Below are 12,203 nucleotides of genomic sequence, written 5' to 3' on the forward strand. Positions count from 1 at the left end.
GTTGCAGATTTTATACGTATACTTTAATATTTATCACGTTCGAGATTTATCTAATGTTATGTGAAATGCCTTCTGCACACACACACACACACACACACATACGCGACACTATGCGACGTACTTTACATACGCTGATGAACACTCGCTCGAGAAAGGTTCACATCGTTTCTATGCATTGTGCGCAAAGGTAAATCGTCGTGGGAAACGCAAGCTGCCAGTAATTCTGATGGGGACGAAAGTTCAGCCACCGACGACGAAGACGACGAAGAACTTCGAAAATCCTCGAAGCGCGGTGGCGCGCCTCGTCGGAGCGAGGAATCGACGAAAAAAAAGCAACGGAACAGGCGGAAGCTACCGACGATCGTTTACACGGATGCACAATTATCCGGTCTCTTGAAGGATGTCATCGACAGGGGTGAGTATCGCTGCCCTCTTATGTTTTTTTTTCTTTTTTTCTTTTTCTCCCTTCTCCCTCCGACGCGCATCCGCGTTTTTGTGATTAATGAAAGCGCACTTGTCGCTAGAATGGCGCGCGTCCCTCGTTTTCTTCGCGCAGGATAAATGTTCTTCTGGAAAAAAGGGAGAAGGCGATGATTTGCAGAAACCATTAGGTGAAAAAAAAAAAATAAATAAATGATGACTTGTCAGAAAAACGACTTCTCAGGTCACTTTGTGGGTTATATATGTCAAATTTTAAAAAAGCAATTTTTTTGTTGTTTGCGAAATTTAATAAATTTAATTCGACAAATCCATTTTCATCAATTTACTCAAATAATACAGCAATTCGTAATATTCATAATGTCCAACAAGTAAACCTTCATAAAAACAAATATCTTCAAAGTAAAAATTAATACGCGTGATTAATTCTTATTAGCGAACAAAAATTAATGCGGGGTGTTTGTTGGAAAAAAATCTCTTGATAAATCACAGACATGAGAGAGGCGTTGGAATGGATCAAGGAATCCCTGCAAGACATTCTGGACGATCGTGACGAGGAAAGCTCCGAGGGCATACCCTTGGTGCCGCTGACAGATTACTCGTCGACCGCGATGGATTCACCGAGTTTTCAAAAGCTTCTCCGTGCTCTGGGATTTGTACCACCGGCTGATGCCCAGGAATCTTATTGGCGTATGCCGGCGAATATGCTTACAGCTACAATTCAGAAACGCTACAAACTCATCGAAGACGTTTTAGCCGGCAAATTTGTCGTCGAGGGTAAATGAATATTGGCAATGTTCACGTACACACACACACACACACACACATGTACATATGTACACTGAATAAAAAATGTTCAAATTAGAATCATTTATCGAAACATTTTGTAGAAACACGACCAGAACCACGCAAAGATTATTCTGATACTGACGAAAAGATGGACGACAGTGGAGACGATGTCGATGTATTTGAGAATGTTAAAAAGTTCTTTGTACCCACAGGTTAGTAAAACTATATTTTTCTATAGTTATTTGATAATTTTGTTGGACGAAAAAAATGTTTTCGAAACCGTATAAGATTATAATATGTATAAGCAATCAATTGATGGAAAAATTAAAGTTTACGAATTACATTCTTAAATAGTTTCCAAGTATTCCAAGATTTGTTTAAATTAAGATTTATCAGGGCATTTATTAAAAAATATATAATTCTCAACTTCTATATATGATATATAAAAGAGTAAATCTCTCGAATTATTTTTTAGAACCGAAACCATCAACTTCTAAACAGTCAAAACCGTGCGCTAAGATTCAGTTATCGCAGGAATCTAAAGAATTATCGCAATTAAACGAAGAAAGCGATGAAGCAGAAGTTGCAGAAAAAAATGATGAAACGAAAATTGCAGAAAAAAATAATAAAGTAGAAGTTATAAAAGAAACTAATGAAGGTATGTCACTATTAAGTAATTAATTAATCTACGAGAAATGAGATAACATTTTCTCGCCCTCTGTTATTCAAGCCAGTAGACTGATATTCCTTTATCACGAATTTACCGACAGATATAATATGTTTTTGTCATTGATCAAATTTAATTTTTAAACAATAATTTTTTTTTATAATATACGCAGTGATGTAAAATTTTAGATGGCATAGGCAATGCGAGGAACCGCGTAAGAATGTTCGATGATTCCTCTGATTCGGAAATGGAAATTCAAAGAAACATCGATGGTAAAAACGATTAGTAACATATGATGATAAAAGATAACTGATCGATTTTCAATCTTTTTGTAAATCAATATTAATATAAATTTTCATATATTTGACAGATGATATAAAGAGGGATAGATCCGATTCTTCCGATACAGATAAACCGTCCAGCAAGAAACGTCGGTTACTTGATAGCGACGAGGAAATAGAATCGTTAAAAGATGATAATGCTAAAACAAATGGCTCTCGCGTAATAATTAGCGATGACGAAGGATCTTCATTGTCTAATGTACCATCTGAGCGACCTAAATTATCCCGCATAATAATCAGTGACGAAGAAGATTAAAAAGGAACGCGTTTATTATCTAATACAATTTTGCAAATATGCAAAAAATACTTAAATATTTAAAATGTTTTAGATATAGTATGTAGTATAATATATTATTTTAATACCTTTTTTCAATTCTAATAAAAATCAAATTATCGATTATCTCTGTGTAAAAATATACATGGCTGAAAATAAAAGTTGTAAAAAAACAAAAAGAAGATCAAGGAAGACAGACAGTTTCGGTGAATCATTATTAACACAATATATCGTTTATAAAAAACAAAAACATTCTTTATAACTCGATTTTTGGAAAATGTACTTTAGTATGATTTCCTTCAGTTGGGAAGGGTGCTTAAGACACGTTTGCAGGCAGCGGCTTTATCCACGAATGCTCAAACGAGGACATGTACACTATATGTAAGCTTCGTCAAGGTTTCACGATACGCCCTTACGGGACAATCGGTTGCACCCGGGGTACACTTCAGGGTGCCAAGAAAAACAGTTCCCGAAAGGCGTCCACATTTCGCCAAGTAACGACGAAGAGAACATGCGAGCGCGGTGGTGCCGGCTGGCAAGGCTGGTTTCTCTCGAATGAGTCTGGGTCACGTGACCTATCGCTCTTCCCGCCCTAGATAGTAACATCGGCGCCCGACTACCTCCTCGATCGCATGTATCCCGGTTCGATGGTTGGCCAATGTGGATGACTTTACGTCTTTTGATGGGCAGGTGAGGAGTCTTGGCGAGTGTTAACGATACGTACGTGTACATCGAGACGTAATCGTGCGAGAAAAGACCCGGCTCTCCACCTTTTTCAATACCTACCTTCGACCGTTAACGACGGCATCACCGACCGCGACGACGCATAATTGCGTATAATATTAGGACTTCGCGACTCGCGGATGTGCGATCAGGGGATCATGCCAGACCAAGAATGAAAAACCTAGCCGTGAACCTAGTGAAATGTATTGTATGTACATACATACATACACGAAGCCCCGGCCGACTGGTATATATAAATTCGCACATACAAGAATAAATATAATATTAAATTTAATCGCATAAAACACATGTGTGAGAAAATTAATTGATTGTTTTCTTAATAATTAATTAAAGATAATTAAAGATTGTTCTTTTATTCTTTCTATGTTTCCGAGAATCTTTTCTATATATATTATATGATTTATACATGTCTTCATTATTAATAATTTTCAGGGATAATAAAATATATAAATACATCTTTACGCACCCTTATTAATTCGACAGATATCGCTATGTAAAATTTAAAAAATCTCAATGTTAAGTATCAGCAGCTGCGCCGAGTTGTACATAGAATGTAAAGAACGGTAAATAAAGTCTGACCTCGGGAAGCCGCATCCGCTCACGCTCGGCGGTGTATTGGCGACAGTAACTTACACTAGCACCGATCATCATCTCTCGTCTTCGTCAGTATAGAACGACCGAGATTCCAGAAGGGTGACCACGTGCATTCTAATCTCAACTTTTCTATGCCAGGCACGCACGACGTAGCAAGAGGTAAGCTGTCGCGGCGAGTCCACTCGCGGAGTCCAAGCTGCCTCGTCGGGACACGTAGCATCTGTGATAAGATAACATGCGAAAGAGTTAGTAAGCCACGACGTTTGCGTGTTCATGCTCTCCTGGTAGAAGCGCGGGCTTCTTATACGGTTGTAGGTGGATAGCATCCTCTCTCTTTGTCCCCACTCTACCGACAATCTCTCCCACACTCTACCTCTATACACTTGCTTTCTCTTTCCCTACACATTCCATATCTCGATGAGACATAAAGAGCGCTGAACGCAAGAAACGATTTAGGAATGCTAGCGTGCAATACGGGAGATTAGTCTTTTCATTAGAAAAATATAAATACAAAGATACACAAGTTTCTTTTACACAGTCTTTATTGGTCTAGTATGTTAATAACGCGTTTAATTATAAATCCACTTCATACGCATCTGATGTTTAAATTTTTATAAAAAAAAAAAAAAAAAAAATTATTTCGTGGAAAAGTTGCCTCATCTTTTATACAGAATTTTTTTAATAGCAGAGGATTGCAGCGTATAACTGTAATTCATTATTAATTTTGAATATAATTTATTATCAATTATTATATATACGCATTTTATCTTCATTATCAGACTGTCATATTATATTTAGATAGATATTAAGCTCTTTTATTAAAGAAGATACATACACAAATGTCTATCAATTTTAGCTCATTCATCTAATGTCGTATCAGAGATTGTACGTAGCATTACAGAATTTGACATTGCCAAACTAATTATCTATAACATAAATTTCATATCGGCGTTCAAAGATAAAGCTTACCTTACATTTTTGTGTTATACGAATACGTAAATTACGATTGTAATTCATTCTTATATCTAATTTTTACATTTTTACACAAATGTTTTGCGTAAAAATGTAGGATAATCAGAATTACACCCATATGTATATTCGCTAATAATGAAACATTTTCTTTTAATATTTTCCGATAACTGTTTGAAAAGGAGAACTTGAATTTTTAAATAAATAAGAAATATGTGATTTACATGTGCGTCTTGTGCAAAAAAAAATTAAATATAAAATTTCAGAAATAAAATAAAATGATATCTATAGATGAATGTTTAAAAAATTCGCCATACATAATATATTACTTACAACTCTAAAAGTTTCCAACGAAAGTACATAAAATGGACCACCGGTTAAAATAATCGGTCTCTGTGCTCGCACCATAATCGTTTGTACTAATCGATCAATATTGCAATGTTTTAATTGTTTTCCGAAATTGTTTTTCGATTGATCTTTTCTCTCCTTAAAAATCATAAGCTCCCATCCGCAAAAATATACCGAATGCGCAATTTGCAAGCCCTAAAAGGATATAAAAGTTTAAATAATGTAACGCGTTTGACAAATTAGCTAATATAATTTCTGTATGTTGTTCTAACTTAAAAATTCTTAAGAATACAATAGACAATGATTTTTAGAATTCAGCATACAAAACGAACCAAATGTTCGAGTTGAGTGGCAAAAAAACAGAAGATATATAATTGAACGCTGGCGCATAGAAAGTATTCGAGCAGAGCCCATAATTTGAAGATAGACTCCATGTCAATCTGTCGAAATATAAAAACGTATAATTTAATTCTTGAATATTAAAAATTAATGCACAGAGTATAAAGCATATACAGCGTATGATCGAACAGATTGTGAAATAATTCGTACCCCAATTTTAATTGTTGATGCTTCGAATGAAACTAAACAAATAAGAACTAATGTTTCGACACATTGCATGAACATTGCTGGACCGCAAAAAGTTTGCAATGTCTTTAAAAATCTAGAAAATATATATCTCTGTCAAATATAATACCTTCTCTTCCGATCCAAAAAAAAAAAAAAAAATTAAATCAAAATTTCGATACACGAATATTAGAGATCTGATCGGAAAAATTCAAATTATTATATTGTAATAAATCTCGATGGGAATATTTCAATAGATACTGATTCATGAGACTGACATAACGCGCGCGTAGCGTGTAATATATATATATATATAAATATACATATATAATTTTGCTATTATTTAATACATAATTTAATGAAAATATTACTTTATAATCTCTGCATGACAAACCACGCAATTCTTTAACTTCCTCTCGAGAATAAACATTGCTTCTGGCACGCTGCAAGTTTAATAATATTTTTCCATGATCGAGGGAGTTTATTTTACAAAATACTTGCGATAAAAAAAAAACAGAGATTGATCATACTTATCAAAATCGATTCTTTGCAATATCGTATTGATATGTTGAAATTGTGCACAGATGATCATTAGCATGGTAACGTAAAAAGTATCATAGCAAATAATTCCAAACGCGGAAGATATCCCGCCGATTACCTGCATAACATACAGATAAATATAATTATAAATATCATCGGTGTTCAAAGGATACCATCCGATAAACGGCAAACTTCTATTGATAAATGTATGATTTGTTGAATTTATTTGCTTCAATGCCCAAGTTCCTAGGAGAAATGGATTGGTGCACCAATGTAGAACACCATAAATACATGCACATGCCCATCCATATATGAAGTAACTGGAATATCGACGTGCATATTCCATTTCATTCCTATATATTCGACATCCTGATGGAAAGATCTTTTTTAGCGCATACAAATAAATTTTTTAATATTATTTGCAAAAAATACTAATGTACTATTGAAACATACGGATTGAAAATTATCTCAAAAATATATTTATTAACACTTTTGAAACGTCAAAATTATATACGATATATATATATATATATATATATATGTAATATAATCAATAACATTATCTTCTTTGGTCTCGCGTTTTTAACATTTTCAGCAATATTTCAAGATCATTTTATATTTAGACAGAAATAAATTAAGTATGTGGATACATAATAATAGATAATTGCTGTACCTTCTTCGCTGTTATCGATTTGTTGGCATAATACATGACACTTTTCCAGCTTTATCACAATGTCGACGATTTGGTGATTTTTTTTTATACAGTAGCACCATTTTATTAAGCCCGACAAATGCATGCAGATTACTCCGATAATATTGGCAAATAATTGTAGATTGTTTGTCATTGTAAGTTGCACAATTTCCGAGAGTAGGAGCAGAGAATTTCCCAAAATAAAAACAATCGTTGCTCCGGTTGAAAACAATATTTTATATAGCGAAAACGAATCGACGGGCCAAATTCGGGCGTATCCAAGTATAACAAGCAAGTACGAAATGTAATACTCCAAAGATATTATATCTTTTCTCTTAATCTCTGCCTGATCATCGTTATTCTTGCAATTCATGCCTAAGAGAGAGAGAGAGAGAGAGAGAGAGAGAGGAGAAAAAGGGAAACAAATTCTGAAAAATCCGAGTGATCAAAAATCTTACGTTTAGCTACGATGCATTCGCGCAAAAAAGATACAATGGTTACGCGCAAGTACGCTTGAAGTATTCGACTCTTGTTTCGCATATTCCCCGGATACATGTACACCGAACAATTACGTACGTTACGTCAGACGACCTGAGAAAATCGCGCATGTACATATATGTAAATACATACACGGCTCGGCCAAGATATCATGGCGCGGTGCAGCATTATCGTTATAAATTATACAAGCTTATCGTCGGTAAACAAAAGATAAAAGCTTCCAGATAGAAGTGAAAAAAATTTATTTCGTCGCGAAAGATTATTGCGGTTGACTCGTCGTGTGTAACGATAAGAGACTTGCATGTAAGATTTTTCGAATCTTCGACGATTGGCTTAGCATGCGATGCTTGTATCGTAATCTGACTGTTATAATATACGTTATAGTAACACATAGATTCTATAAATGCGTCATTAGAGAAAAGTATGAGAGAGATGTGTATCGTATATTGTTATATTAATTTAATATTTTTCTCAATTGACAACGTAAAAGAATTCTTAACACACTTATAAAGATATTTACATTTAACGGACGTACCGATTGGCTATTGAAAAGTATCCGAGCGAAGAATTTCCGTCAGAAAGACTTGTATGAATTTTTATCGTGCGAAAGTCGAACGGAGTGACAGCTTTTACGACGATCATGAACGCGATCAACTTTGAGACTCTATTCTCTATTATATACGTACGATAAAATTTTCTCATACGCATCGCCGCATGCGTATTAACAGTGATCGATATAAATGTAAATAATATATTAAACAATATATCAGCCTAATATACGATACGACAGACCTGGCCAACCCGATCAATTCATGGCGATCGACCGGTTAATCGCGACATTATTCTTAACTGAAGAGCATGTAGCGAAATGCTTCACTCCTGGTTCTATTTGTGTGTGAAGCGGCCTTTTTTTTCATTTAAATATAATTAAAAATTCTCTTCTCAACAGCTTAACAGATAAATGTGGAAGATTCAATGAGACTAGCTGTTACGTAATCATATAATTTTCAACTTTTAATGAATGAAATGCAGGCGCAGCAGCCATCACACGAATTGGGAAAGAGTACGAAAGTATTTTTGCAATTTAAAAAATAAATAACTTGTATGGTATATTATAATATTAATACCTATTTGTTTTTGTTGTAATGAGCTCTCCATCTTGGAAACTTAAAAAAAGAAAATGTAATCGATGTGCATCTGTTAACCATAAAAGTCGATCACACTTTAATAAAGATTGAGCAAGTCTGCAGTATGGAAACATATCAATTTCTCGCAATCTTCTCCTCTCTCTCTCTCTCTCTCTCTCTCTCTCTCTCTCTCTGCGTATAGCAAATATCTTGTATTTACACGCGAAAGGATACAATGCACTCGTGCTGTGTCCACGCATAGAGCTAATTTTCGTTCAGCACATACAGTCACCTTGTACTTACGCTAAAGTTGTGGAACTGTCGCAACACGCGCATCTGGATCCCTCTCCGGATCCAGGCATGATTTATGCAAGCAAATAAATGTCTCACTGAGACATGTCATTAGACCGGTTCGTTTGAAATGCAAATAGCATTTGCAGCGCGCACCGGATACACTCTTCAATTAAATGTTCGCGCAAACTTTTCCCGTGGTCTTGGCGGAAAGTTCGTAGATGCTTTGAAGTTCGGATATAGATTCTCGCCGTACACGGAGAGCCGAGCGTGAAACTCGATATCAAATTATACGCTCTCTTGAACCGTCACCGGAAGTAAAGTTGCCGATTCCCCTGACTCCTCTGGTTAATCTTCGGACCCTAACTCGCTCGCTTTCTGCTTGCCGACAGTATCGCGTCAATTGCAGTATCAGTCGTTGCATGGAAGACGCGCGTAATCGCATTTCGCTCTACATCTGATCGAAATATATAGCATTGACGTATCCGTGAGTACTTTTTACCTATCAACGCATTTTCACTCTATATTTATCGTAGGCAAAAAAATGCTCAAGAAATATCGAGAGATATCGAAAGGTTTTTTAATCCATAAATACATTTGCCTTTATAAGAGACAGCTAAAATTACAGAAATATAATTCGGAAAGTATAAACTAAATATTGATACTAAAATGATTTATATATTTAATTTATTATTTATTTGAAGAAGGAAGAAAAACTTCATCAATTGTAGAGTAAATCTTCCTCAGTTAATGAGTTTTGAAAATTAATCCTATGCGTGGAAACTTTCACGTTCACCAACATTGACAATGAGAAAGAGATATGTCGTTTTTCTTATCATAGCTTCAAAGTATATCTCACAGAGAATGAACAAGTTTCTATGTATTTTCTACTTCATTCCGTTCACTCTCCCGCTTCCTTGACTGCTTTATGTCACTGCTTATATTCGCGTGGAGTCGAGTTTGTGTTGGCGATACGATGGATTCATGTGAACGCAACCGGAATGGTCGGGCCGACTTTTCGGAAGTATCGAACGGGTTCCATGTCCCTACCCCTGTTCCCGTGCTCCCCTTGTCCCGTTGGTCCCGGAGAACTCTACTTTGGTGATGGTATCCTGCCGCTCGTGTTGTCCAACGCGTTGCCGAATTTTGCCAATGATTGATGGCTATTAAGGACCGGGCTAAACCCATTCCGCTTATATACGCCGAACTTTTCACGGCACATAATGTACAAGCTCACATGCTGTATTTGCGATCGTAATTAAATGGAAAATAGTGCGTCAGTGTGAATCATGTCAGGGCTGGACCAACATTTCACTAGTACCCGCTAAAGTGAATATCGCGATGTCAAAAGTCACAAAAATGTGAAAGATTTTTTTCATAAACATTATTAATTTAAAATATATCTTACGCGGACAGAAGAAAAATATATCAAGCGTATAAAAAATCGAAATCTCCTGATTATGCTTGAAAATAGACAGTGCGACATAAAGATGCTGCAGTAGTTTTATAACATTAGATAGATAGATTATTTGCTATAAATTAATTACAGAGATTGTGTTGTAGTAATTTAATTCATTCTTGTGTATCGGCGTTATTCTAGCATTTTAATGGAATTCGATATACGTATTCCTCTCACTCGTATTCGAACAAGTTCGAAAGTTGAATTGCACAATCGATATGTATTTCTCTTCGAGTAATCAAATTAAAATGCATCGACTGCGTTCTCGCTTTCAGAAACGTCGTTGTGTTCAATGTAACAGCGGTACTTGATGGAACTACAGTTGACGAAGGGTTCGAAGGGGCTGAGAGAGAGAGAGAGAGATCGATGCTCGCCAGTAGGAGAGGCAAGCGAGTCGATGAAAAGGTCAAAGGTTTCAGGTGTGTTTGCGCACAGCTGATACAGGTGCAGCCTCTTCCGCGGCTCTGCTTGCCGTTGCAACAGCAACATACATGACTCTTTATTAACAACAATTAACATTTCGTCTATTGTTCATACGAAGATATATTTCACCGACAACGCGTAACATCGCTTGACTATCGTAGCTGAAATGGCGTCATCCTATTCTGACTTGACGCGATTTTAATCAAGCGGCATCGACACATTCGAGGGAATCAGACGTGAATTTCGCGTAAATTTGCATGATTATTGATAGTGGTAAAGTATGATATTGTCATTGCAAAATAATGATCTAATAGCACACACATCACTTCTGATTTGGTGTATATCAAAAAAATATTACTATAACTTTTATTACATGATAATAGTAACATTGCAAATTGCGAATGGGACTAAAATAATTAACAAAACGTGTTAATAAGAAAAATAAATGCTTTTTTATATATAATATTATTTATTTATATTATTTATTAATATTATTATTTCTTTGTTGTATATTAGTTTTCTCTCTTTCTCTTTCTTCTTCCGTTTCTCATTCTGTCTCTGTTATGCATGCAATTTATATTTTATAAATATTTCTGTCAAGGTTTTAATACACTGATCCTAAAATTGGAAATATTATATTTAAATTATGGAAACTCTTTTATTGTTACTCGAGAAGATTTTTTGAACAATACAATAGACAATAAATAAATAGACAATAATTCGATAATCTATTCTGTATTATATTTTTAATTAGTAATTGTTATCAACAAGAAAATCTTTTTTCTCTTTTAGGCCAAGTTGGCTTTCCATCTTGTCGCGATAACAGATGGACGAAGCAGGCCTTTTAAAAATCTACGTGCTCACGTATGAATAACCCAATGTACGAATGACCAATTGTCAATTCATAGCGAGCTTGCCGGGGCCGAATGTGTCGCAAACGGCCGACTGATAAGGTTCGCGGATAACAGGCGAGTATACATGGTAGCAAGATACAAGACGCGACGATCTTCTCGGACGGGCGACCTCGAGACTGCAAGGACAAGCGGCGTGACTAACTCGTTCATCGTGCTCTCCCGATCCAAAGATTTACCAGTCTCCGGTTATGTTTGATGCACCATTATGTTTTCGATTACGGTAGGTTAGTTGCATCGGTAACGTCATCTCTGTCGTCAGCGGCACGCCGCCGATACGTCAAAACCGGCGAAACACGTGCTCATCGCGTTGCGTGGAGAACGCGTACGTCATCGGTAATGCCGTTCATTGACCGACGTCGATGCACGCGAGAATGGAGAATGCTCGAAACAAGCTTATCACGCAACGAAGTGAATATAAATAGTTTCGCTCTTTTCTTGCTTCGTTTACGCACGAAATTTCCAGCACAAATAATAATTAATAACAGCTGATTGCGCGGATGTAAAATTTCAACTTAACGTTAGAAAACTCTAG

The 12,203-nt window shown here is 35.8% G+C and overlaps 2 protein-coding genes across 6 annotated transcripts in view; one reads left to right on the forward strand and one right to left on the reverse strand.

The window, feature by feature from the left end:
* Timeout (circadian regulator timeout) overlaps positions 1-2,671 on the forward strand; it is a 91,953-nt gene extending 89,282 nt beyond the window's left edge. For both annotated transcript variants that reach the window (XM_070295122.1, XM_070295123.1), the window contains exons 23-28: positions 188-415; positions 931-1,215; positions 1,329-1,439; positions 1,703-1,885; positions 2,083-2,166; positions 2,265-2,671. In XM_070295122.1, the coding sequence (XP_070151223.1) occupies positions 188-415; positions 931-1,215; positions 1,329-1,439; positions 1,703-1,885; positions 2,083-2,166; positions 2,265-2,491 (1,118 nt within the window). In that variant the 3' untranslated portion in view covers positions 2,492-2,671. The remainder of the gene's footprint in view (positions 1-187; positions 416-930; positions 1,216-1,328; positions 1,440-1,702; positions 1,886-2,082; positions 2,167-2,264) is intronic.
* Positions 2,672-4,491: 1,820 nt separating this feature from the next.
* LOC138932544 (odorant receptor 13a-like) lies at positions 4,492-8,877 on the reverse strand. Of its 4 annotated transcripts, XM_070294466.1 has the most exons (10): positions 8,819-8,877; positions 8,585-8,679; positions 6,942-7,334; positions 6,259-6,637; positions 6,100-6,171; positions 5,714-5,825; positions 5,497-5,604; positions 5,150-5,359; positions 4,683-4,773; positions 4,492-4,552 (listed from the first exon to the last, which is right to left on the reverse strand). In XM_070294466.1, exons 2-9 carry the CDS (start codon positions 8,613-8,615, stop codon positions 4,705-4,707), a joined length of 1,374 nt encoding a protein of 457 aa, XP_070150567.1. In that variant the 5' UTR covers positions 8,616-8,679; positions 8,819-8,877; the 3' UTR covers positions 4,492-4,552; positions 4,683-4,704. The 4 variants fall into 4 exon arrangements, with proteins under 4 accessions (XP_070150567.1, XP_070150566.1, XP_070150569.1 ...); XM_070294465.1 differs by having other exon boundaries at positions 8,585-8,877; XM_070294468.1 differs by lacking the exons at positions 8,585-8,679; positions 8,819-8,877 and adding an exon at positions 7,993-8,124 and having other exon boundaries at positions 6,942-7,550.
* Between the last annotated feature and the right edge of the window lie 3,326 nt (positions 8,878-12,203).

Source organism: Polyergus mexicanus, unplaced genomic scaffold (assembly GCF_030449975.1).
Source record: "Polyergus mexicanus isolate NDT 795.1 unplaced genomic scaffold, iyPolMexi1.0 SCAF_4, whole genome shotgun sequence".
In the NCBI taxonomy this organism is placed as follows: domain Eukaryota; kingdom Metazoa; phylum Arthropoda; class Insecta; order Hymenoptera; family Formicidae; genus Polyergus; species Polyergus mexicanus.

Excerpts from the sequence above, each read along its gene's own strand:
- LOC138932544 (XM_070294466.1), bottom strand. The coding sequence starts at position 8,615 with ATGGAGAGCTCATTACAACAAAAACAAATAG. Across the intron at positions 5,826-6,099 it reads TGTCATGCAGAGATTATAAA|ATTTTTAAAGACATTGCAAA; the intron begins GTAATATTTTCA and ends TATATTTTCTAG. Across the intron at positions 5,605-5,713 it reads CATCAACAATTAAAATTGGG|ATTGACATGGAGTCTATCTT; the intron begins GTACGAATTATT and ends ATATTTCGACAG.